Source organism: Nannospalax galili, unplaced genomic scaffold (genome assembly GCF_000622305.1).
Source record: "Nannospalax galili isolate Female #2095 unplaced genomic scaffold, S.galili_v1.0 scaffold2819, whole genome shotgun sequence".
In the NCBI taxonomy this organism is placed as follows: Eukaryota; Metazoa; Chordata; class Mammalia; order Rodentia; family Spalacidae; genus Nannospalax; species Nannospalax galili.
Window position 1 is genome coordinate 499,736 of NW_008342002.1, and position 26,883 is coordinate 526,618.

General features: G+C 40.6%; 1 protein-coding gene across 8 annotated transcripts in view; it reads left to right on the forward strand.

Annotated features, from left to right (window-relative positions):
- Positions 1 to 26,883, forward strand: part of March8 (membrane associated ring-CH-type finger 8) — a 105,441-nt gene that overhangs the window by 49,166 nt on the left and 29,392 nt on the right. For 4 of the 8 annotated variants that reach the window (XM_029565738.1, XM_029565739.1, XM_029565737.1 and 1 more), the window contains one exon: positions 18,753 to 18,845. The exons of 3 other annotated variants lie outside the window; for them this stretch is intronic. In XM_029565738.1, the coding sequence (XP_029421598.1) occupies positions 18,753 to 18,845 (93 nt within the window). Of the gene's footprint in view, positions 1 to 10,040; positions 10,156 to 18,752; positions 18,846 to 26,883 lie in introns of all 8 variants that reach the window. One more of the 8 variants, XM_029565741.1, reaches the window with a different exon arrangement.

Consider the following 26,883-nt stretch of genomic DNA (forward strand, 5'->3'; position numbering starts at 1 on the left):
GGGGGGTGTCAGGGGTGGGAGGGGGCATATCTGTGAAACTTTCTTGCAAATCTGCCTCCAAGAATGTTTTTCCTTTTGGTAATCACAGCTATCAGAGTAAGGCATAGGCCTAGTATGCCCAAACGCTCATAGGAAAGTGTAGCACATTTGCCGTTTATGAATCAAAGATGATGTCTTCCTCAGTAATGTTTTCTTTATATTGTTTAAGAGATGAATTCTGATGTTTTTCTAGATATTAAAAAAAGAAGATACTATTTCTAAACACTGATCAAGTTGCTGAGTTTGAGCTGCTGTATCTTCTTTTGTGTTCGTGGATCTTAAAGTTAGTAAAAATTTGGTCATGTACAGCTTTGAGATTTTGCACCCTTAACCTCACTCCTTACATAAAAATCAACTCAAAATGCAGTAAAGAGTCAAATGTAAGATCTGGAACTATAAAATTACTGGGAGAGAATAACAGAGAGGGCCGCATTCCTGGCAATGATTTCTTAGCTATGACCCCAGAAGTATACATAATAAAAGGAAATATGGAAACTACTGAACTAAAAGTTTCCGCACAGCAAAGAAAACAATATAAAGAGATAACTCAAAGATTGAGAGAAAATTGTAGCAAATTGTGTCTCATATATGAGGCTGAGGGTCAAATATACAAGGAATTTTCTCAGTAACATTCCTATATGAAAATGAACAAAGGATTTGATAGACTTTTCTCAAAAGAAAATATGCAGATGGTCGACACCACCTCACACCCTTACATTGCCTGTTACAAAACAATGAAAGATAAATGGTTTTAAGAATAGAGAGGAAAGGAAATGCTTTTTAAAAATATATACATTGTTCATGGCATTTAAATTAATACAGTTATTTTGGAAAATAGTATGGTTTCCTTTAAAGCTAAAAATATAATTCCTATGTGACTAGTCTCACCTAGAATATACTAAAAGGAATTGAAATCATGTTGGAGAGATGTTAGCACTCCTGTTTTCATTGCAATATTATTCACAATAGCTAAAATATGGAAGCAACCTATATACCCATCAATGGATAAGTCGATTTTAAAAACCTGCTGTATAGGCATGATAAAATACCTTTAAAAATACAGGAAACTCTATCATTTATGCCATGGATGGACACAGTGCATTGTGTTAAGTAAAACAAGCCAGGTATATAGAGAAATACCACTTGATTTGACTTATATATTGTAATAGTTACTTTCTGTTGCTATATAAAACAGCATGACCAAAAGGAATTTATGGAAGAAGGGGTTTAGGCTTAAGGTTCCGGAGGGAGACGTAATGGCAGGGGAGGCCTGGCAGCAGGCAGCCAGAACAGGAAGCTGAGATCTCACATCTTCAGCTACACACAAAAAGCAGAGAAGGTGAACTGGAGGCCAAGTGTTCAAATACATCAGTTTATGAGGGCCATTTCTCATTCAAACCACACATTTATGAAATATAAATCAAAATAGGATGTAGAGAGAATAGAGGCTATTAGAGGCTGCTGAAAATGGAGAGGAGCCTTAGTTCCAGTAATGGAGAGGAATTAACTTTGATATTTGAGTACACAAATAGCAAATGACTTGTGGTAACTAAAGATAATAGTGTATATTTCAAAAGAGAAGATTTTAAATTGTGTTAGTCAGCTTTCCACTGCTGACTAAAATACCAGAGGGAAACAAAAGAAGGAAAGATTTATTTGGCTCACAGCTTCTGAGATTTCATTCTGAAGCCCTTGGTGGCTTTGGTCCTATGACGAGACAAATATCGTCATGGTAGTGTTTGTGACGTGGAGCAGAGCTGCCCATCTCATGGCAGTCAGGAATGAAAAAGAAAGAAAAGTACTATAGTCACATTGTCCTCTTCAAGAAAGAGTCCAGTAACCTCACCTCCAGCACTGTGTCCACGTCCTGTAATAGTCCTACCACTTCTCAGCCCTGCTACCATCATGGCCAAGACCGCCTGGTATGAAAGCCTGAGGTCTTGAATTTCAATCCCTAGCACTTACCTAAAAAGCTGGATTTGACTTCAAGTGCCTGTAACCTTAACATTGGAGGGCTAAGGTGGGGATCCTGGTAGCTCACTGGCCAGCTAGGCCGGCTTAGCCTAAACAGCTAGCATCCAGCGCAGTGGGAAATCTAGTCTCAAGGGAATAAGGTGCAGCAGAATACAGAAAAACACTGATACCCTCCTTTAGCCTTCTCATGTGCACGCACAGGCTCATGTACTCATAGGCTCTCAAGCATGCAACACACACACACACACACACACACACAGAGGCATGCACCCACCTGGGCGTGGTGGCGCACACCTTTAATCCCAGGGAGGCAGAAGCAGGCAGATCTCTGTGAGTTCAAGGCCAGCCTGGTCTACAGAGTGGGTTCCAGGACAGCTGGGACTATAGGGAGACCCTGTCTCAAAAGGACAAAAAAAAAAAAAAAACAGAAAAAGATAATAAATCTTTGAGGTGCTGGGCATGATGGAACACACCTATAATTTTAGAACTTGGGAGGTGCAGGCAAGAGGATCAAGAAATCGAGGCTAATCTTGAATGCTTAGCAAGTTCCAGGCCAGCCTGGGCTACATGAGACCATATTTTAAAAATAATAGCAACAATAAAATCCTTGAAAAATGATTATAAAATCAGTAATTGACCTGATTTTATAATTCCACAGTTATATGTGTATTAAAATATTATATAATAATTACATATAATTATTAAAATAAGATAAAACTTCATAGAAAACAAGCATGTACACAACTCACATCCTTTGCATTCTTATGGTTTAAAATACTCATTGTCAAAGCACAACAGTGTTGATTCTGGCTGCATTGTACATTAGCAGCTTACCTGTCCAGGCTCACACAAAGTCTTGCTAATGGTTTGTTGTTTACTTGATTAGAACATGTAGCTGAACTCTGTGGATGTAGGTCTAGATATGAGATTTTTCTGGAGTTCACATTATCTAAATAAAACAAACCATGGTATGTGGTGAGACATGTTTGAGGCTTTCATGAGTTGCATATGAATTTAGTAAAATTCAAAAGAATTCATTTGTCTGGGTGTCACTGATGAATGTGGTTTCTTGGTTGTTGCTATTTTCTTATAGCTGTTAAATAACTAGATGGCAGCTGATTTTTCAAATACTCTCAGTAAATGTAGAACATTGAAAAACAATCCAAATCTGACTTTCAATACAGATTTTGCTAAATAACACTATAGGATACTCTGAATCTTAAGTAGTTGTTGGTACCTTTTGATATCTTGGCTTTATCAAGATGACTTTTATTTTGTACAAGAATAAACAGACCCAAAGAGAAATGCTAGGTCACCTGACTTTGACTATTTTTTCTGTATTTCCTCTAAAAAAAACTTGCCTACACCTGAATGTGTTCTGTACACATTCATTCTTTCATTCATTTGTATACCTAGCAATAGTGAATTGTTTCTTTGGAAGAATCCTTCCTTCAGAGAGCCTGTAGTCAGCAAAGCAGCACCCCGTGGCAGTGCAGGGCATGCCAGGATGGCTGGCTCCCAGTGCATTCATCTGTGATGTGCCTTCTTGATTCTGGAAAATTCTCAGCTCTTTGCTCACATCTTGGTCTCTCTTTCTACCTGTGCTCAGTAGATGTGCCCTGCGCTCTGAATGATATCACCGTTGTCGTCTTTCAGGTGCAGTCTTGCTTTTGAGATTTTTTTTTGTATATGATTGTCTAAATTTTTTTCTCTCTTAAATTTTTTTATTATTTCCTGTCCTTACAATATTTTCCCTCTTTTATCTCTGTGAATATATAGTTAAAATATGTTCCCATTAAGCTGTAGCATCCTGTTTAACTCTAATTTTTTTTTTCCTGATTTTTGGCTGCTGAGAATTTTGTTGCTTATCTTTGAGTTTAGGTGAAGCTACTACTAAGGATTTTTGGGTTGTTTGTTTTTGTTTTTGTTTTTTTGAGACAAGGTTTCACTATATAGCACTGTTGTGTATAGCGAACTCAATTGTGTAGACCAGACCAGGCTGGCCATGAACTTTCAGAGATCCACCTGCCTCTGCCTCCCAAGTGCTCGGACTAGAGGCGTGTGTCCCCATAACCGGTCTAAGGATTTGTTTTGACTGTAGCAGGTATTTAACTCAAGTTTCATTTGTGCCTGGCCTTGTTCTTATAAAGGATTTATATTTATTGGGACATATAGCTTATTCATATGAGCACTAAGAACAATATGCCTTTATCTTTCCTCTTCGTTTTATAGAGGAGGCACAGAAAGAGTAGGTCGCCTGAGGTTCCCTCTGGCAGGTGGTGTGGATGGTATTCAGATGTGCTTTCCGCACCCTGCTATTCATAAGCATGCTCTTTGTTGGCTTCTGCCAACTGCTGTCCCTCTGTGAAGACCTTGCCCAGCTCCACTCCCTCTCTTTCTTAAATCTTTAACTTATATCCTCATTAACTTATTAATTCTTTGAACAAATGTTTACTGAGCACCTATTACATAGTAGGTGTTGAGTCAGACATGACGTACACCCATGGCATGGTACAGAGATACTCTCCATGCTGCCGGATTCTCTTCCCCAGGCCATGTGTTCTGTCAGCGCTCATGCTGCTGTGTAGCTCAGACCCTCCCTGCCTGGACTGCCATAGCCTTCCTGTTGGTCTCCTTGCCTCAGCCTCATTCCTCCTGTTTTGTCCTGTAACTGGCAGTAAATATAGACCAACATTTCAGTGTGGCCAGTGCCATTGTAAGAGCCACTGGCCAAAAGAGGTCTCCTAGAGGAACATAAATCAATGCTGAGTCTTTAAGAAGTTGTAGGAGTTGGGCTGGGGATATAATGATCAGTTGGTAGTGTTCTTACTTAGGCTGTAAGGACACGTCTATAACCCAGCATTCAGGAGTCTGCAAGAGGATCTGAAGTTGAAGGTCATCCTTGGACACAAAGTGAGTTCCAGGCAAGATTGGGCTACATGAGACCCTGTTTCAAAAGAAGAGGTAGGAGTTAAATGAAGATAGAAAAGAAGATCAGAGAGAAATTCAGGGAAGAAGCTCACACAATATGTTTGTGTAGCATACATTATATTGGTAAATTGTCATGTTGTTTAAGCTCACTGAGAAACTGGCTCTGGAGGGGGATTTGCCCTCCCCTTCAGACCCAAGCATTTGTATCTCAAAGTGCCCTCTAAGACTCCTCGTCCAGGCGTGGGCCCATCCCAGCCCCTGTCCTCCCACCCCAACTCTGACAGGGAGGAAAGAAAACAGTAAAATAGTCCAATGGTAAAAACACTGTAAAAGGTAATCGATTTCCAGCAGAGGTTTACTGTCATTCATGATATAAAAGTGCCTGCGGTGGGAGCAAGAAGCACGGAGCTCAGCCACAGACAGAATGCTGAATGGGAACTCCAGCTGACCACTCAACTTCCTCAGTTGATTTCTGCTGATGTTGTAAGCCAGGATTGGATGATGTCACCTTTGTTTGCTCTTTTGGTCAGGCGACCCCAGTCTCTGGATGTTGTAAGCTGATTTGATGCTGTTCGCTCTCTAGTTACCTCCTTTGTCCCTCTGCTGTTTGTTATTTATTCCTCTACTTTTGCTTGCTGTACCTTAATAAACTCACTTGTTAAAACCAAAAGTACTGCTCTTGTAGACCATTCTCTGGATTGCACACAACCATTGGATATACTGAATAAAACTTATTTTCACTGGAATTCAAAGTGTGTAGGTGGGAAACAGACAAGGCACTGAGACATCTTTGATGATATGAAGGATGGAGTTACATGATGTGATCTAATTTTTATGAGATAATTAGGGCATTGTTTTGTTGAGGCAAGTTCGTTTCCTAACTCTGAGACTTCTTGAAAGGGCACCAGTCAAGGCAGTGATAGCCTAGAGATGGATGAGAGGTGGGTCGGGCAGTGGATGGGCAGTGCTGGAGGCCCACAGATCACGGTGGTTAGGAGTAGATGAACTCTGGCCTTGACAGCAGGGTCACATTCACTGTCATAGAGACAAGAAAGTGTCAGGTGTGATGGTGGATAGGAAAGTGTCAGGTTGTTATGGGTAGTCCAACTGAGGGTGCCTAGAATTCAGTTATGCTTGAATCTCTAGAGAGAAGTTTATGTTAGAGATAGAAAGAAATTGTACTGTAATCCCAACCCTTGGGAGACTGGGGCAGGAGGATCAGAAGTCCCAAGCCAGCTGGGCTGTATAGTGTGACTCTGTCTCAAAAATGGAAATTTTAGCATAAAAATAGCCAGAGGAATAGGTGAAATTTTCCATCAAGCTGAGTCATCTGAGAAGAAAATGGTGTGTGGTGGGACCACAAGGGATAGTGCCCCATCCTTAGTCATCAGGAGTACTCCCCTTAGCGTCCGTGTCCTGTGAAGTTTGGCACATTTTGTACTTTTGTTCCATGACATTTCAATAAGGGGTAAAATATCACTCCTTTCAGCTCATTTGCCTGTTGTTGGGTTTGGGAGGAACCATTGCCACTGTGCAGAAGTCTTTCTGAAAGCAGGCCAAGTGGCTGTGCTTGGAGCTGCCTTATTCTGCTGTGATGTGAATGGCTAGTGGTGGTGCAGTTATAAGGCAGTCTCTTGCCTCAGACACGCAGAGGATTTCTTTATGACACCCCAGGATGTGCTGCGAGTCTGTCATGTGTTGTATTGGTTCTCAGGGAAGGCTGCTCTTTGAAGAAATTGTTTACTTGTGCTTGTGTAGGATCTGAAGTCTGCTAGAATGATTGTCAGTGGGAATTTTAAACCCGGAGCATGGAGATACTTAAGAGGAATCAGTAGTTGAGGGAAAACAGAAAATAAAGGATAGAATTTAATAACTGAAATAATAAGAAACATAGACTAAGTCATGATCATTGGAAGATTAGCTTATCATTTGAAATCAGTATTACCCAGCAGTCCTGTTAACAGGGGTATTGGTGTGAGGGGTGGCCCTCCGGGGGATCCACTGAGTGTGTTCCATGACACAAAGAAGTGGATGTCTAGAAAAGGCAAAGACCAAAATGTAAAGAAAGTGAACATTACAGGTAGAGATGCAGGTGTGGAACAGAGAAGCAACGGCCCCCTGAGAGGGTGAGAGGACAACTACAAACTCGGTTAGCACACACAAACAGCTTCCATCAGGATGGGAGGGCCCAGAGCTGGGAGTCCACGTGGGGCTTGGTCAGATTTTTTTTTTTAATTTTTTAGAAGAAGCATTTCATTACAGCTTTAACGTATTCAATAACAATTTCCAGAGCAAAGATACATTTCTTTCAAAAGTGGCTATAAAATTTTTAGGTTCATAGTTGAATTAATACAGCTATACAGTATTGAACTCAGTATAAACCCTGTAAGACATAAAATTGAAGGAGTTTTTAACCTTTAAAAAAGACCTCCATTTCATTTAAAAATATGCTGTTTCTTACAGAAAGACTCAAATTGTTTTTGCTTATAACAGGTGTTGGTGCATGCATGTGTATCTGATTATGTATCTGTTGGTGCATCTGTATGTATCTGATTATTACTAGTCATGGTCAGTTGCACTTGGATCCTTGGCACCTGTGTATGGATATAAAGTCATTGGGTAGATTTCAGTGGTAATGTTTATCACCTCTACTAAGTAACATGATGTAAATTTTTATGCTTCCTCCTCAAATATAACTCATTTTTTAAATTTGTTGATTTTTTTGTATGTGTATGTCACATAGAACATCCCAAACAATCTTATTCATCTATATACCCACTTCCCATATGGCACCCTCCCATAGCCTTCCTCCCCACTAAAGCCCTTATACTCTGTTATCCCTGCTGCTGTCCGTTGTGTTGTCGGCATCCCCAGCTGTTCCCCAGTACTTGACCATCCGATGAATCTAGTCAGCCTATCTAGAGGTCTTTGTTTTAGGAAGGTCAGCTGTTCCTCATCTAGCAGCAATCAGTTGTCAATATTCCTTTAGATAAGATTGGGGTCTGCTGTTCATTTTCCCAGTTCTATGCTGGGTTACTATCTGGAAGTCCCTCTGGCCATCCTGGCCAACAACTCAAAGGAAGGCATCTCCCATCTGGCATTGTTTCTTGTTATGTAGCTTTTAGCTATACACATGGATTCTTAAAAAATTATATTGACCCCTTTAATCTTTGGTTATACTTTCCTTTTGGGTGGTTAAGGCCATACAGTTGGCCCAGAGAAACCAATTTATTTTTACTCTTAAGGCTGTTTGAGGATCTGTTCCTCAGGGGTCATATGGGCTTGGGAGGAGCCCTGGTTCCTTTCTTTTACCAGTTCTGTGTATGTGAAGATAAGTCAAAGGTCCTGCTCGACCATGGCTGGCTTTGCTTGGAAGCATGGAGGAAATATTTTCTCTGTTGACCCTCCTCTTTGTAGACTGGACACTGGTTCAAGTCCATCTGGTGGGGTCTCCATAGCCTCTTGATCAAGAGGACAGGTGACTCACCACAGTTACAGGACATTCTGAAAGATGCTCATAGTCCTCTGGAACTGGTTGACCTAGGAAGGCAAGGAACAAAAACTGTCCTTTATGTCCCTCTGACCAAATTATTATAGGCCTCAAAGTATGTCTGTTAAACATCCAAGAAGGTTAGTTCCACCAGTCTGGTAATTTTAATTACTGTGTGTCATGTAGATAAATCTTGGGCAAAGACCAGTTGTTCTCAGATAAGCCTTATCTAGACATATATTTCTTCATCTGGTATGTATGATTTGTCAGTAGGTTGTTGGACTAATATGGTTCACTCTGGTTTTTAAAACTAGGCATTATTTATCTCTCACACTGTCTAACCCTTCCATCATGGTTTCTCCAATTAAGGTGCCCCCATTTCCCCCCTTTCTCTCTTAATAATACCCTTCTCCTATGGTCCTACCTCTCTTGAGCTCCTTCTATACAAGGAACTTTCCCTAGGTTCCTTGTATAACCCTCCCTCCCACCTCCCTTAAACTAACCCAATTTTTATCCATATCTCCCTTATTAACACCTGTTTTCTACTGTCCTTCTCTTTCAGATTCTTTCTTTTCCTTTACTTCCCTGGTTCATTTTCATTATCCTGGTTCCTGTAGTTATGTCTGGATACATACTCACTTATCAGGATTTGGTGCTAGGATCCACATATGAGAGAGAACATTCGTTGTTTTTGTTTTTTCTGAGTCTGCATTACTTCACTTAGTAGAACAGTTTCTAGTCCCATCCATTTGCCTTCAGATTTCTCTCCTTCTCCCTTTTCATGTGTTCTGGGGCTTGAACTCATGTTGTCAGGCTTCAGCAAGTATATTATTTGCTGAGCCATCTTGCTGGCTCCCATTTTAACATTGTTATGCCATTAGTCTTTAGAGTTGGAACTGTTTTTAGTAAGGCTATATGAGGATGTTTTGTTTTTCTTTAGTAATACAATCTGTATCTAAAGATAGTAAAGGCAAATTTCAAAATATACTACCTGCAAATTCAGCACACACACATACTAAATAACAGATAATGATCAATGAGAAAATGAGTCTTCCAGAACTTAGAGGGCTTGCTCAGAGAAAAGCTTAATGCCATGTTGTGTAGAGGTTCTTTGTCATGGGCAGGCTAAGCCAGACATAGGTGGACATGGTTGTTAGTGTCCATAGTGTCAGAATGTATTGAATAACAATAGCAGTCAGTCTCAGGTTGTCATCAGACTTGGCATTGGATGCCTTTACATACTGTACCGTTTCACTGGCCCCTGAGAAGATTTTAATATGCCTGAGTGCTCAGATGTTCTCATTCTACTTTGATGATGTGATATCTGTTTACTTTTAGGAATAAATGATCAGATCTGCCTGTACATTTGTACTCAAAATAGAGACAGATGCTACTGTATAATATAGAGTCAACCAGGGAACAGCACAACCTGATCTCCACACTGAGATAGAAGGAAGTAGAGAAGAGTAGATGACTTCATCATCTTAACTTGGAGTTAACAAAAGGCAGGAGGAAAGTTAGGGGATCATATCTCTTTGGGGAAAGGTAGCAAAGAAATTGCATAATAGGACTGTCATGTGACAGGACTCGCTGTCTCTCACTCTAGGGGTATGTGCAGACTGCACAATCAACATTTGGAGAAAAAGAAAGGACTGCAAAGGAGGGAGAGACCAGTATGGGCTGACTGATTGACATTCCATGTCCTGTGGCATCGAGAAATGGTAGGAGTAGAAAAAGCTGGCACCCTTTCCTTACCCATGATAAAGGCCATAGTCAAAAGACCCTGTAATAGAACATGAGATTTATTTAATCAAAGTTTTAATGGCATGAGAGCTTTCAGGATGGAGACCCGCAGACTTAAGAAACTTTATTATTTTTATGCACAGGCTCAGTGAAATAGTAATAGTTGTTTAGAACTGTGATTAAACAAAAGGTATGAGCTAATGTAATAGGCTGACTGGAGAAAACTCAGCAAGACTGGTCTAGTCAAATTCTCTGTATAGCAGACCTTGCCCCAAGTATGGGGCAGGACCCCTTCTGAAATGAGAGACTTAGAATCAGCTGTCATCTTCTAGTTTCATTCTGTTGCCAATACAAGCACCATGACTAAAAGCAACTTGAGGGTGAAAAGTTTTTATTTCCGTTTACAGGTTCCAGTCCATCATTGAGGGAAGTCAGGGCAGGAACTTGAGGTGGAACCCATGGAGGAATGCTGCTTGCCACCCCCTTGCAGGCTGATGCATAGCTAGCTTGCTTATGCAGCCAGGGCACCTGCCCAAGGTATGGTGCTACCCACAGTGGGCAGGCCCTCCTTCATTAATCATCAAAACAGTTCCCCACAGACACGGTCACACCCATCTGCTCTCTTGAAAAGCTCTCAGTGGAGACTCCTTTCTCAGGTGACTTCAGGCCATCTCATGACTAAGCAAAAAGCTGAGTAGGACCTCTCAGACAGTTTTACCACTTTCCACAGATCCCCCCCCCCATTTCCCATCGCATAATTCATGGATGCAGCAGCAGCTCTTAGCTCTTTTAAGTGACTGAGAAGGAGCAATTCCCCTAGACCCCACAATAACACACAAAAGACCAGACAGAATGTTCCTATAGAACATGCACCAATGAGGAGACATGGTAAAGCCCCTGAGCAAGGCAGAGGCTCAGGATGAACGCACAGTCTGCTGTAGAAGAAATTGTTTACCTTCAAGAAACAAGGCAAGTGCCGGGAATGTAGCTCAGTTGGTAGAGTGTTTGCCTAGCATGCACAGAGCTCTGGTTTGATTTCTGATCCCCAGTGCCAGGTAAACCAGATGCGGTGGAGCATATGCCTGTAATCTCAGCACGCAGGAGGTAGAAACAGGAGGGTCAGAAATTCAAGGGCTTCCTCTGGTACACATGTTGTTGAAGGCCAGGGATTCATGAGAGCCAGTTGATTAGAAAACAGTAGCAGCAACACAAAACAGGACAGGAATTCCTGTGTACTGTGGGACAGACTAGTAAGAGCTTGATTTTGGGGACTGGAAAGATGGTTCAAGCAGTTAAGAGTACTTCCTGCCCCCTTTAGGTGGCTCACAGCTTCCAGCTCCAGGGCACCTAGTGCCTCTTCTGGACTCTGTGGGTACCCACATGCCCGTGAGGAAACCCATGCACAGACACACTGTTAGGAATAGGAGTGGAAAGAGGCACAGGCAGAAAAAGGAAGAAACCAACCTCCCCAATCCAAAGTCAATAAAAAGGGGTGGGAGCTGACCAGTAGGAACTGGCCAGCACACACCAGCCACGAGGATTCAGGACGCCGAAGAGTTACGCAGGTTGGTGTTTGTGAAGGGCCTGGGGCCTGATGAGGGCAGAAGGACCTGTCTGCAGAGCAGGAATCCTTTATGGCTGGAGTGGTATGTTCTGGGGACATAGTTCTGTTTGTTTCTGCTTTGTTTTTTATGTGTGTGAGTGTTTTGCCTGCATGTATGTAAATGCACCATGTGCGCAATGTCCACAGAGGCCAGAAGAGGTGTTGGATCTGAACCTGAAGAGGTGTTGTCCATAACTGAAGTTATGGACAGCTGTTAGCCACCATGTCAGTGCTGTCCTCTAGAATAGCCAGTGCTCCTAACCCCTGAGCCATCGCTTCAGCCCCTCCTCCTATAGTTTAGAAGCAGGGGCTAATGATGCTCTGATAAGGCCCATCAGCAGTATAATATCTTGAGCCCCTCCATTTTGTGTAAGTTTAACTGGTCAATCATCTGGTCATAGGACTACCCCTAGGAAGGTGGTTTATGCTAAATAGATGGGCGGAATACCTAGTGTGTTAATGAGATAGCAAGTTTTTCCTGCCTGGAATCCTGCCTACGAGGGCAGAACATCTGGACCAGCCTTAGCCAAGTATGTAGTTCACATAATCTTTTCTTCTCTTCTCTGTGTCCCTTTTGTAAACACACTTTCTTTAAGGCTTTGGGCTGCCCCTAGCATCTTGTATTTCTGTACTTTCTCTAAAGCTTCCTTCTCCGAGCCATGTGGCTGCCACGTGTTTGACCTCCACACAGGCTGTAAACGTGCACGGTTTCATGGCTTTCTTTCCTTCTCCTTTCCGTTCTCCTCCTCAAGGCAGCTGCCAAGATGACCAGCTCTCCTGCCCTGAAGATTTCTCTTTAAATTCTAATAAAATTGTAAAAGCTTAATTCTATTGATTCAGAACTTCTTGAGGCTGAGTGGTCTCCTCGGCTGCCCGGAACTCCATAAGAAGCAGTAGTGGTAGTTTATGACCAGCTCAGGGTGTTTTTGTGCAGTCTCCCTTTATACACATGTGCATATAATTAAAATTAAAAATCTTAGCCGGGAGTGGTGGTGCACCCCTTTCATTCCAGCACTCAGGAGGCTGCGGCAGGTGGATTTCTGTGAGTTCAAGGCCAGCCTGGTTTACAAAGTGAGTTCCCGGCCAGCTGGGGCTACAGGGAGACCCTGTCTCAAAAAGACACACACACAAAAAAATCTTTCAGAACTTGAATTTGATAAAGCACAACTCAGAAATGTTATAATAAAGTTAAAATGAAATGAGAAATGCAGGGCCAAGGAGACACAAAGAGAACTAACTTGCAGAACCAGCAAATAAGCCAGAAGCAGCTAGGAATAAAATATTCATAGACCCTTAAAACTAATCTTATAGAGAGACCCAACACAGTGTTTGGGAGTGAGTGCAAAAGAAAAAAGAACAAAGAGTGAAGCCCTTTGGTGAGAGTGGAGGGTGTAGGAAACAGATGAGGAACATTTATGGGTGCCTGGGGTGCCTGGATGGGAGAGGCTTGGAAGGGAGAGGGAATGGGCCATCCAGTCTTCTGGATCAAGCTTCTCTTGGTATTGTGTTTTTAGTAGCAAAGAAATGACTCTCAGTACGCATTTGAAAATGTGTAGGTATTGACAAATTGGAGGAAATAAATGTTCATCTGCTTCATAGAAGAATTCCAATGAGATGAAGACCAGGAAAATCCCCCTTTGAAGCACTTTGTTTCCTGGCATTGATATACAGAGCTCCCCTCCCCCAGCCCGAAGTGTTTTTCTTAGGCTGATTTTTTTTTTTTTTTTTTTTTTTTTTTTTTTTTTTTTTGGCTGGGCTAAGTGTAAATACCGATCTGCTGATCACAGACAAATACTGTGCTGATTTTTCTACAGCTCAGACCCTAAGTAGGACAGGGTTATAGAGGGGGAAAAATCCTTGCCATTCTTTCAGATATCTGTGGTTAATTATTTACTTTTTCTACGCTTTTTTTTTTTTTTTTTTTTTTGAAGTCTTTCAAGTAACTCTGGGTGATAGGTTAACATAGGAGAATCCACAGGTCCAGTACCATTTACTGTCGTTGACTAGAAATTGAACTTCCATTACTTGCAAGCCAATAAGTCTAGCTTAGAATCTTTACATCGCTTGTTTCTGCGGAAGAGGACCTCAGAGCATAAGTGACAATGGTTGCTGGAATGGACTTGTCATGAATTATTCATTAACGACTTCATTCCTTGGAAATCAGCTGGAGGGAGTAGTTGGGGCAGTTTGAACACAGGAATGTTGCTCCCAGGGCTGGGCTAACCCTCACAAGTCCAGCAGCAGACAGGGTACTTTGGTGGATTCTGTAGGGCTGGGCAGCTGGACCGCCACTGTTCAGGCAAAGCCTGCTGCGCTCCGTGAAGCCAGGGCACCATGCCACAGGGGAGAGCTGCGCCAGAACAAGCCCAAGCATTCCTGTTGGAAAATGAAGCTTCAGGTAGGAGAAGTGCCCTGTCAGCACCACTCTGGCTGGCACCGGTTTTAGGGATGCCAGACAGTAGCTTAGCAGTTCAGATTAGCATAGATGTACATTGTTTCTAATAAAATTGTTCCTTGAAATTGTTGGAAGTACTCCTGTGCTGATAAACATTTAAATGTAAAGTCACGACATTTTTAATAACCATCTTTCAGTGTACAAACATCTTTTTATTGGTTAATATGGTCCGGTTTGATTTTGAATTATGGAGTTAGAGCTTTGAAAAATCTCGAGAAAGATACTTTCATTCAGGATTTGAAGGAATGTAGCCATAGGCTCAGCTGGAGGAAGTATTGTTTGCAGAAGATGCCTCGATTCTTTCTGCTGGAGCATTTGGAAAAATACATGGACGATGGAACAAAGGGTCTTTGTTCTGTTTGTTGCTATTATTTACTTAATGTGTATGCATGCTGCTGGGTGTGTGTTTGTGTGTGGGTCTGGGTCTGGGTCTGTGTGTGTATGTGTCTGTGTCTGTGTCACATGTGCACAGACTAGACATGTAATTTCCTCTGACAGGGCTTATGTTGCCCTTTGCTTTGTCTTGTCTGACTTAGGGATGTCGCCTTTGTCAACTTCACTGAGACTGTGAGATGCGCTTGAGCTGTGGGGACACAAAATTACACAAAAGTAATCTGGACCAAATTCAACACACTTTTTTTCCTTTCTTTTTTTTCCCCTTTTCCTTTTTCCCCCTAGACAGAGTCTTGCTATGTAGTCCAGTCTAATTGAACTGATAATCCTCCTGACTCAGCTTCCCAAGTGTTGAGATTATAGGCATGTGCCATTATGCTCAGTTTCCCTACTCTGTTTCAGTAAGCTCTACAGTTGTAGGGATCTTTGTTTTGTTCATCAAACTCATGTTTTTTTTAAAAGATGGTCTTCCTGTAGACCAGGCTGGCTGGGATGTCACCTGCCTCTGCCTCCACCTCCTGAGTGAGGGGATTAAAGGCATGCACCACCACACCCAACTAACTACTAAGGGCCTACCTAGATAGTACCTAGCTTATATGTAGTAGGTGGCAGATAAATGTTTCTGAATGAGTACATCTCTACCTGAAGATGTTTTAGTAACTTTTAGACAAAGGCTGCAGTTCATATAGAACCATACGAAGTGGTATAATTTCAGTAATAACTTATAGCAAATGAATTCTCATTTGTATCGATGAAGGTTATTTTAACTTCAAAGTTTTATGTATTTCGTACATAATTTTGAAGGAACAGAAATTTCTGTACATTTGACTATTTATACAATTAATAAAATCATCAAGAATGAATACAGAGATCCTTAATTTTTTTCAGCAAAACCTTATTTAGTATCCAAAAAAAAAAAAAAAAGAATTCTTAATGGAAATACAGTAGTAAAGGCTGTATTCTTCTATACATTGTGCGAAGATTATTATCCTAATCATACCATGTTGTATGTTCACATTTGAAAGGCGTTTCTCTGTCAAAGGGAACTCTGTGTTCATTTATTATTTCAGCAGTATGTATGATGCTCCATGATGTTAGGAACAGTGAGAGATGACTCAGCCTCCTGCTCTTCCAGAGGACCTGAGGAGGATTCCTAGCATCTATTTCATGTACTCACCACTGCCTGGAACAGGGGTCAGACACTCTCTTCTATGGGCATCCACACAAATATGGCACGTACTCACACAGATACATACACACGTACACTTCACAAAAATTTTTTTTGAATAAATGAATAAATAAAAATGGAAGCAAAACCTGAATTCCAGAGACTAGCCTAATGCCCCAGAGCAAGTATAGCCACCAGGCCAGGTGCTTGGTCACCCTGTGTGCTTCCTAGAGGCTTCTTAGGTCTTTACTGTTTCCTTCAAGTTTTAAAAAACTGAAACTGAAACAGTGTCTTCAGCCATAGGGTCCCTCCATCCACTTCCGGTGTACAAGGAACATTATTGACAGTGGCCTTTATTGTTTTGGGAACCTCTGTCTAGGGCCCCTCTGGCCAACAGCTCATAGGGGGACAACAGACCTCTGGCACTGGGATTTTAATTCAATAACCATATGGCTTCTGGGAGGGCTTTCTTCCATCCCCATTGGGTTCCTTCTGTGCTTAAGGATTTTATTCTTTTCCTGTGTATCAGAACATTTTCCCCTTTATTGCCATAGTTCTTTGTATAGCCCTCTTTCCCCCCTTTCCCTTCCCCTCTTTTTACACATTTCTCCCTTAGTGATGCCTGTCTTCTACTGCTCTTCTCTCTCAGCTTCCTTCTTTCCCTTTACTTCCCTGGTTCCCTTCCATCTCCCTGGTTCCTGCAGTTGCATCAGAATATGCACTCACTTACAAGGATTTGGTGTTAGGGTCCACAAATGAGTGAGAACATATGTCTTGTTTTTCTGAATCTGTGTTACTTCACTTAGTATAACAATTTCTAGTTCCATCCATTTACCTGAAATTTTCATTATTTCATCTTTCCTTAATGCTGAGTAGAGCTCCATTGTGTAATATTTTTGTTAACCAGTTGTCAATTGAGGGTCACTTAGGTTGCTTCCATCTCTTAGGTATTGTAAAAAGAGCAGCAACAAACCTGGTTGGTTGTACAAGTGTCTCTACAATAGGATGAGACCTTTAGGTATATGTCAAGGAGTGGTACAAGCGGGTCATATGGTAGGTTCATTTTTAGTTTTTTAAGAGTTCTCCACACTGTTTTCCATAGAGGTTGCACAAGTTTGCAATTCCACCAGCAGTGAGTGAGCATTCCCCTTTCTCCACATCCTCACCAGTATTTGGTATCATTTGTTCTCTTGATCCTAGCCAGTCTGATTGGGGTAAGGTGATACCATAGGGTGGTTTTAATTTGCATTTCCCTAATTACTAATGATGTTGAACACTTTTTAAGATTTTTTTTCTTAGTCATCTTTATTTCTTCCTTTGGGAACTCGGTTTAGATCTTTAGCCCATCTTTTAATTGGGTCATTTGTTTTCTTGGTTCTTTGTTTTTTGAGTTCTTTATATATTCTGGATGTTAAACCTCTGTCAGATGTGTCACTGGTGAAGATTTTTTTCCACTCTCTGGGTTTTCTCCTCACTTTCTTGATTGTTTCTTTTGTTGTACAGAAGCTGTTTAGTTCAGTGAGGTCCCACTCATTGTTTGTTGTCCTTAATTCCTGGGCAACTGGTATCTGATTTAGAAAGTCCTTTCCTACACCTGTATCTTGTACGTTACTGCCAGTGTTTTCTTTGAATAGTTTCAGGGTTTCCAGTTTCACATTGAGGTCTTTGATCCATTTGGAGTTGACTTTTATGCAAGGTGAAAGATAAAGATCTAGTTTTATTCTTCTACAGGTGGAGATCCAGTTTTGCCAGCACCATTTGTTGAAGATGCTGTCTTTCCTTCATTGTGTGTTCTTGACACCTTTGTCAAATATCAGGTGGCTGAAAATGCATGTACTCGGGTTTGGGCTTTCAGACTGAAGTATATGTCTATTTTTTGTGCCAGTACCATGCTGTTTTTATGACTATAGTTCTGTGGTATACTTTGAGATCTGGTATAGTAATCCCTCTAGTGTTGCTCTTTGTGTTCAGGGATGCTTTGGCTATCTGGGGTATTTTGTGCTTCCATACAAATTTAAGGATTTTTTCCTGATTTCTCTGGCTAACAAGGCATAATTTTCTTGGAATTTTAAAGTTCTTTGGTACATTATTATACTGGAAATCATTACTTTTTGTAGGAGAGGAATGAAAATAACTGAGTCTAGAGACATTCCACATTACAGTTCTCAGTGTGAATCACTGAGACCAGTCAACTAGGGAATCTGGAGACTTGGAACTAGTGGTGCTCTGCAGCTTAAGTATCTGTGAACTGTAAGATAACTAAGAATAGTCTGACCTACTTAGCATATGTGAGTGAAAAGTTAGCTCCATGATATTTCAGTTTCACTAGTCTAGCATATTAAAAACTCATCTCCCCATATGATGGTTCTAAGAGTTTTCTGGCAGAAGTTTTGGGATCTCTTAGGTATAGTATTATATCATCTGCAAAAAGGGATAATTTGACTTCTTCTTTTGCAATTAATTATCTTAATTTTCTTCTCTTGTCTTACTGCTCTAGCAAGAGTTTCAAGCACTATATTGAAAAGGAGTGGAGATAGTGGACAGCCCTGTCTCGTTCCTGATTTTAATAGGAATGCTTCTGTTTTTGTTTTTTTTTCCATTTAGAATGATGTTTGCTGTGGGCTTGTTGTATACAGCTTTAACTATGTTGAGGTATGTTCCTTCCAGTCCAATTCCCTTTAGAACTTTTTTCATGAATGCATGCTGAACTTTGTTGAAAGCCATTTCTGCTCTTTTGAAATGATGATGCAGTTTTTGTCTTAGTCCATTTATATGATTGATGACGTCTATTGACCTGCGTATATCGAACCATTCCTGTATCTCTGGGATAAAGCCTACTTGATCATAGTGAATAATCTTCTTGATGTACATCTATATGTGGTTTGCAAGTATTTTGTTGAGAATTTAAAAAAAATTATTTTTATTTTATGTGTATGTGTGTATTGCCTGCGTATAGGTAAGTGTACCTGTGTTGTGCAGTGCCCACAGAGGATGGAAGAGGCTGTTGGATCCCCAGGAACTGGAGTTACAGACAGTTGTTAGCTGCCATGTGAGTGTTGGGATTCAAACCCAGGCCTTCTGCAAGAATAACCAGTGTTCTTAACTGCTGAGCCATCTCTCCAGCCCTTTGTTGAGAATTTTTGCATCTAAGTTCATTAAGGATATGAGTCTGTAGTTTTCTTTTTTGATTGTGTCTTTACCTGATTTTGGTATTAGAGTGATGCTGGCTTCATAGAAGGAATTTGGGAGTTCTCCCTCTGTTTTTTTTGTTTTAAATATTTTATTTATTATTTTTATTTTATATGTGTGAGTGTTATGCTTGCATGTAGGTAAATGCACCCGTGTCATGCAATACCCATAGTGGACAGACGAGGCTGTCAGATCCCCTGGAACTGGAATTACAGACAGTTGGTAGCTGCCATGTGGGTGCTGGGAATCGAACGTGGGTCTTCTGCTGAACTATCTCTCCAGCCCCTCTCCCTCTTTTTCTGTCATTTTGAGTAATTTAAGTAATATTGGTTGGAGGTCTTCTTTAAATGTCTGATAGAATTCTGCTGTAAATCCAACTGGGCTTGGGCTTTTTTAAGTCAGGAGGTTTTGTATTACTGTTTCGATTTCCTTATATGTTATGGGTCTGTTTAAACTGTTGAGCTCTTCTTGGTTTAACTTTAGTGGTTCCCATGGTTTTATATATCCATATATTTCTTTTAGGTTTTCAAATTTAATATAATGTAGGTTTTTAAAGTATTCCCTTATAATATTATGGATCTTTTGGGTGTCTGTTGTGATGTTTCCCTTTTCATCTCTAATTTTGTTGATTTGGATTTTCTCTTTCTTTCTTTTGGTTAACTGAGCTAAGAGTTTATCTATATTGTTTAACTTTACAAGGAAGCACCTGTTAGAAACCAACTCTTAGATTCATTGATTCTCTGTATTGTTTTCTTTGTTTCTGTTTCATTAATTTCTTCTCTGATGTTTGTTATTTCTTCTCTTCTGCTGGGTTTGGGCTTCATTTGCTCTTGCCTTTCCAGAGTCTTGAGTTGCAATGCTAAGTGTTCCTTTGATCTTCTTCCTGATTTTCTAATGTAGGCACTTAGAGCTACAAACTTCCCTTTTAGGACTGTTTTTAAAGTGTCCCAGAGGTTTTATTGTGTTGTATTGTCCTTTTCCTTGAATTCTGGGAACACTTTCATTTTTTTCTTAGTTTCTCCTTTGACCCACTCATTGTTCTGGAGTGTGTTGTTTGATCTTCATTAGTTTATGTGGTGACTAGGGCTTTGTCCACTGTTGATTGTAAGCTTTATTGCATTGTGGTCTGATAGAGTGCATGGGATTATTTCAATATTTTTGTATTTGTTGAGGTTTGTTTTGTGCTCCCACAGAGGCCCAAGTCAGGCACCAATCAGGTACACTCATGCTTCTAACGTTTGGACCCCTACTAGCAATTTCAATTTTTGAAAAAGTTCCTTGGGGTGCTGAGTAGAAAGTGTATTCTTTGGTGTTTGGGTGGAATATTCAGAAGATGTCTGTTAGGTCCATTTGCTGTATGGTATCATTTAATTCACATGGCTGTCTATTCTTTGCCCAGTTTACCTGTCTAATGGAGACAGTGGTGTGTTAAATTCCCCTTCTGTTAGTGAGTTAGGGCCAATCTGTGTCTTAAAGTCCTGTAGTTTTGTTTTTATGAATTTGGGAGCCCCAGAGTTTGGTGCATATATGTTCATGATTGTAATATCTTCTTGGTCAGTTGTTCCTTTGATCAGAATGAAGTGGCCCTCTTTATCTCTTCTGATTAGTTTTAGTTTGAAGTCTATTTTGTCAGATATTAGAATTGCAACCCCTGCTTGTTTCTTAGTGCCATTTGCTTGAAATAATTCTTTTCCATCCTTTCACTTTAAGGTAATGCCTGTCCTTGAAGGTGAGATGGGTTTCTTGCAGACAACAAAAAGATGGATTTCTTAATCCGTTCAACTAGCCTGTGTCTTTTGACTAGGGATTTCACTTCTTTAAAGTTATTATTGAAAGATATGTATTGGTTGACATCATTTTGATTACAGTTTGCATTCTTTGTCTAATTTTGTGTTTCCAAATTATATCTTCATTTAGTTTCTTTCTGTTGCCCCTGGGGTCTAGTTGTTCCATTCTTTGTATTGCTTCCAGTATTCTTTGAAGGGCCAATTTTGTGGACATGTATTCTTTCAACCTATTCATGTTGTGGAAGATTTTTCTTTCCCCTTCAACTTTAATAGACATTTTTGCTGGGTAAAGTGTTCTGGGTTGGCATCTATGGTCATTTAGAACTGGAAATACCTTGGTCTAGGCTCTTCTGGCTTTCATAGTTTGCATTGATAAGCCAGCTGTAATCCTGATGGGCCTTCCTTTATATGTGAGTTGTTTTTCTTTTGCAGTTTTCAGTATTCTCTCTTTGCTATGTACATTTAGTGTTTTTACTGTGATATGCTGTGAGGAGTTTCTTTTCTGGTCCAGCCTATTTGGTTTTCTATGTGCTTCTTATATTTGTATGGGGATGTTTTTTCTCAATTCGGGGAAGTTCTCTTCTACAATCCTGTTTAAGATATGGTCAGTACCTTTAACCTGAAATCCTTCTCCTTCCTCTATGCCTATGATGTGTAGATTTGGTCTTTTCATAGTGTCCCACATCTCTTGCATATTCCATTCCTGTGTTTTTTTAAATGTTTCATTATCTTTGCTTGAGTGGTCCAGTTCTTCAACGTTATCCTCCAGTGCTGATATTGTTTCCATTTCATTCATTCTGGCCCTGAGACTCTCCTTTGTTTAAAATTGGCTTATTGAGTTTTTTAGTTCCTTCTTCCATTTCAGCCTGAGTTTTCTTCACTGTTTCTGTCTCTGTTATGAATTCGTTCAGAAGTTTATCTCTGTCTTCTTTTAGTTCTTTGATTTTCTGGTTCTTTAAATTCTTTGAATTCCTTGATCATGTTTATGATTGTTCTTTTAAATTCTGTGTCCTGGGTTTTTTTCTCTGGTGTTCTACTTGTAGAACTCTTCTACAGGACTGGTTGAGTTTGGTGGGAACATACTGTTTGGGTTTTCCATATTAGTATTTTTTTGTTGTGATTTTGGCATGTGGATTTCTTTTGCTGTTTGTGATTCTGGTCTGAAACTCAAGCCTTCATATGTTGATTTGAAGTGTGTTATTGGTATGCCTTGGTTACTTTCTTATGTAAAGTTGGTTGGTCTTGGTTTCTAGTTCTCTCAAATTTTATTTTGGAGGGAACTAATGGCTTCAGATCAGACTCAGGAGCTCCCACAGAGGCCCAAGTCAGGCTCCAATCAGGTACACTCATGCTTCTAACGTTTGGACCCCTACTAGCAAGTACTTGGAGCACAATTTAGGAAGTTCACGAAGGGGAGGCCCAGTTTAGGCACTCTCAGGCTTTCTGCTGTGTTCTTAGCCCCTACACCAGGTGGAAGCCAGGAGGCCAGATCAGGCCCTCTCAGGCTGTCTGCTAAGGTCTCAGCCCTACTCTGCTGTAGGGCAGAGATGTCTACCCCGGGGCCATGGGAGGTGCTTCACATAATCCCAGTTAGGGGGTTGGGTAAACGAGATTTGGGGAAGCTCACCACCAGGTAGAGGCTGGATCCAGGCACTCTCAGGCCGGTCTGCTGTGATCTCAGCCCGTACACCCAGCGGAGGCCAGATCAGGCACTCTCGGGCAGTCTGCTGCATTCTCAGGCTATACACCAGGCAGAGGCCAGATCATGCACACTCATGCCATCTGCTAAGGTCTCAGCCCTTAGAATTTATCTTAAAATAAGGAACATTATGTATTTCCCCTTGTTCTCTCTTCCCTCCCTACCAAAGTCAGTGTTAAGTAGGTATTTAGTCTGCCCTCTGGTTATAGATGGAGATGAGTTGGAACTGTGCCAAGGAAAAGTATAGGTTTGAATTTTGACAGAGCTGTGTTTGAATAACAGCTCAATTGTTTACTCTCAAACCCTGCCAGCCACCAAATGATTCATCCACTTAAAAGTAGTATGATAGTCAAATAGCGTAGCTGCTATGGACAATAGCTAGGTGGTGCCGAAATAGTTAAAAAGAACCACCTGCCATATAACCTAGCAGTTCCATCCCTAAGTGTAGACTTCAAAGGGCTGTGGAGCAGAAACAGCCACACTATGAATCATAAGCACCACAATTTGGAAACAACCCAAATGTCCATTAGTGGATAAAGGGATACATTGTGATAAATTCATGTAGTAGAATATCTATAAAAAGGAATGAAAAATTGAAATATTCTGAAATATTAATGAACTTTGAAAATGCTGTTAGATAAAAGAATCCAAGTAAAAAGACCATATAGTGTATGATTCCATTTGTGTAAAATAACCCATGTGGGCACACCCATAGCAGCACGTTAGTGGTTGCCAGGTGCCAGGAAGACAGGACCTAGGGGTGACTTGCTGATGAGCTTAGGGTTTCATTTTAGAATGTTGAAATGTAGAACTAGATAGTGATGATGGATGTATAACATGGTAAGGGTGCTAACATCACTGAGTTGTGCATTTTCAGGTATTGAAAGTGGTAAATTATGGTATGTATATTACCACAAGGAAACACAAAAAGTATGAGTTTGTAGCCAGAAAAAAAAAAACAAAACATAAAAAACAGGTAAAATCGTGATTGTCTTGCCATTTCTTTAAAGAAATACTTTTACTCATATAAGAACCAACCAAGTTCTACCAGTCATATATATATGTTTGTTTTGTTTTGGCCATGCTGGGACTCAAACGCTGAATTCTAGGCGAGCAGCTACCACTGAGCTACATCTTTAGTCCTTGGTTCTTTGAGACAGCTCATACTGACCTCAGATTTGAAATTGTGATCCTCCTGCCTCTGCCACCCCAGTGCTTAGGATACAGTTATATACTGCCATGCCTGGTACAAAAGTTATTATCACCAAGTAATGACTTTGTAGGTCTGCTTGCTTACAGAGGCACACTGAGAGTGACCTTGAGAAACTGGCTTTGCTGTAAGTTGTGTTCAGTGTCTCAGGTTGGACTTCTATCTTCACCTCTTAATATTTGTAGTCCTAAAGCTGGGAAGCCAAGATAAGAGCTTGTTACCAAATTTCATCTGTAGTAACTCTAAGAATTACTTATTTATTGAGATCTTCCAAATAGTTTAAGGTTCTTCCTAGTAAGTGACTTTCCTCACTCACCTGTTTTTCTAAAGAAGGCTTTGTAAGTTTGCTATGTAAGGACAACCTTAGTTTCTTAGTGTTTGGCCCCATCTGGCCAGTGAGCATTATTTTCAAGAATGAGCTTCACTGTACTTCCGGTCTGTCCTCCCTCCCTCCCTCCCTCCCTCCCTTCCTTCCTTCTTTTCTTTCTTTCTTTTTTTTTGTCTCAGGTAGCTCAGACTGGCTTCAAACTTGCTATGTAGCCAGGGTTGACCTTGAACTTCTGATCCTCCTGCCTCCATCTCACCAGGGCTGATATTATAGGCAAGTGCCACCTTGGTTGGTTTTATGTGGTGCTGGGGGTACCGAGCCCTGGCTTTGGGCACCCAAGGCAAGCATTCCTAATTAAGCTATAGTTTCAGCCCTAGTAGTTCTGATTTTATCTTAGTAAGGTTATATTGAACTTACACAATAACTTTACTGATATAAGACTATGCACTGTATTTCTGAATTATGGTAGGCTCAAGCAAGAAAAATAAGATTATTTACAAGTGTATTTCATTTCAGTTTACAAATGCCAAGTCACTAAATTGTGAGCTAATGTTCACTTTAAGAGGAAGAGAGAAAGGGCTTCTTTATGTCTAGAAACAGGAGATGCACACAGTATCAACAGTACTCTGCTCAAACGGTACAGTTCTCACTTGGCAGCTCATTCAAACTTAATTTTTATGCCACTGAATCTGGGGTTAGCAGTCTTAAGAATAAGAATAATCTTGTTCTTCATAAGAGTCTTTGAAACCTTCTTGTAGTTCTCTGGTCATCTCAAAGTTGGCTCAGTGATGGCATCAGAAGTTTGTACCCAGAATTACCTGGCACAGTCCTGTTTTATTGGGCTATGCATATAGCTGATTACAAGGCCTCTGAGGGGAACACCAGCTGGACACAACAAATAGTACATCCGTAGATGTCAGAAGACTCCAAAGAGCAGCAGTTAATATATCCCTGGCAGTTTTCATGAATGAGAAATTTGACAGAAAAATCTTCTTTACTTTTGGGTCTCACTTACTTACTTTTGTAGTAAGAATGTGAATTATTTAACAGGTATTTTACCTAGATTATTTTCTCCTTTTTTCAATCTGAAGGCACAGAAATATATTGTTTTAAACACATTGTAAAAGAACAATTACATTTTTGACATAATGAAATGCATTAGCATCCTTGATAACCCTTAAGACACCTTTGTATTCCTTTAGAGGTTAAGCAGTTTTGCAACTGACTTTTTTTTTAACCCCTGAGTTCTAAATTTTTAGTGTTGAATCTTACCTAGGCCTTCACTAACTAGACCTTGAAAAACTTGTTTTCCAGAAGAGGCAGTAGTGGTCAAAAATTCACACACACACACACACACACACACACACACACACACACACCCCTTAAATGACAAGAACAGTAATATTAGTATGCAGTATTTTTTAAGTATAAATGATTACTTAATCATTGGTTACAGATTTTTAAAATTTAGTTTCCTTGGGACACAAAAGGACACATAAAAACAATTACATGTAAACAATTACCAAGAACAGACATGGCACAAATTATATTAGGGTACTCCCAGTAAAAAAAATCAAAGTAGGTTTACATCTCTATCTCGTATATGTTAGATCCTGGTTATACTTTTACTGGGGTTATCAGGGTCAGACCTGTGCTCTGGCAGCCTTAACAACCCACGCTTGGCCACCCATCCTTAGTAAGCCAATTAAGAACACAATAGTGGAAAACAGAAAAGGGGTTATTCAGTGTGCCTGTGTTGGAAGAACATAGAAGTCCAGTGATCCACCTTCGAGTTCTTTGGGGTCCTAATAGGAGGTTCAGGTTTAAATAGGAGTAGGGGGTATGCATCCTTACACAGTCCTGGTCCAGATGTGGTTCTGCTTCTCAGTGTTGTCTTAGCTCCAGGCTCTCCTACAAGGTGATCTGTCATGTTCTCAGGACAGTGTAAATCTCTGTCTGGGACACAAACTTCCCCCTTTGCCAGTACCAAGGCTTCCAGTCTTTTCCTTCCATCAGCATGAGATTCCTGGGGAAATTCCTATTTCTTGAGGTCCATTGTTTCAATACTTTGGCGGCCATAGGGAGGGGCACAAGTGTTTCTGTAAAACATTCCTGCCAGGGTGGTTGCATTATTGGACTGTGGTCTTATCCCCAATGACATCATTACAGTTCAATCAGTACTTTAAAGATCCCTATCTCCAAATACAGTCATGGTCACATTCTGAGATGTTAGGGATTAGGACCTCAGTATATGAATTTGGCAAGGAAGAGCGCAGTAGGCATTGAAGAGATCAGCTTATCAGCAGAAGGACCAGGTAGAAAGTTATTCAGAAGTTCCAGGTTACAAACGAAGAGATCTTAGACTAAGGCATTGACAGTAAAAGTGGAAATGAAATTTGAACTTGAGAGTCATGAACATTGTGGGGGCGGGGTTTGATACAAGAGTTTGTGAATGACTGAGAGTTCGAGAGGGAGGAGGACAGTGTAACTCCTAGATCACTCTGCTCCAGGACAGACTTGATGGAGAGGACGGGATTTGTGTAGTGTTCTGTTGACTAACCCAGAACTTTGACAGATGACCTAGGTGGGTCAGCTGTCCCATTCTCTTCTCCATCTTTTAGTGGCTTCTCATAATGTGGACTCTACCAGGTACCCCTTCTGAGCCATTCATTTGAAAGTATCTTAAGACAGTTATCATTGTTTTACTTTTATAGTTCTAAACTCATTCTTTTCCTGATAAGTTTCTTTAAGACAGGGACTGTTGTCTTATTTATTTTTGCCCAGATTTCCAACATCTAGTATCATACAACTAATACATAGTAGTTTGTGCTTGGGTGCAGGATTAATTGGTCAGGAGTATTATAATTAATTAAT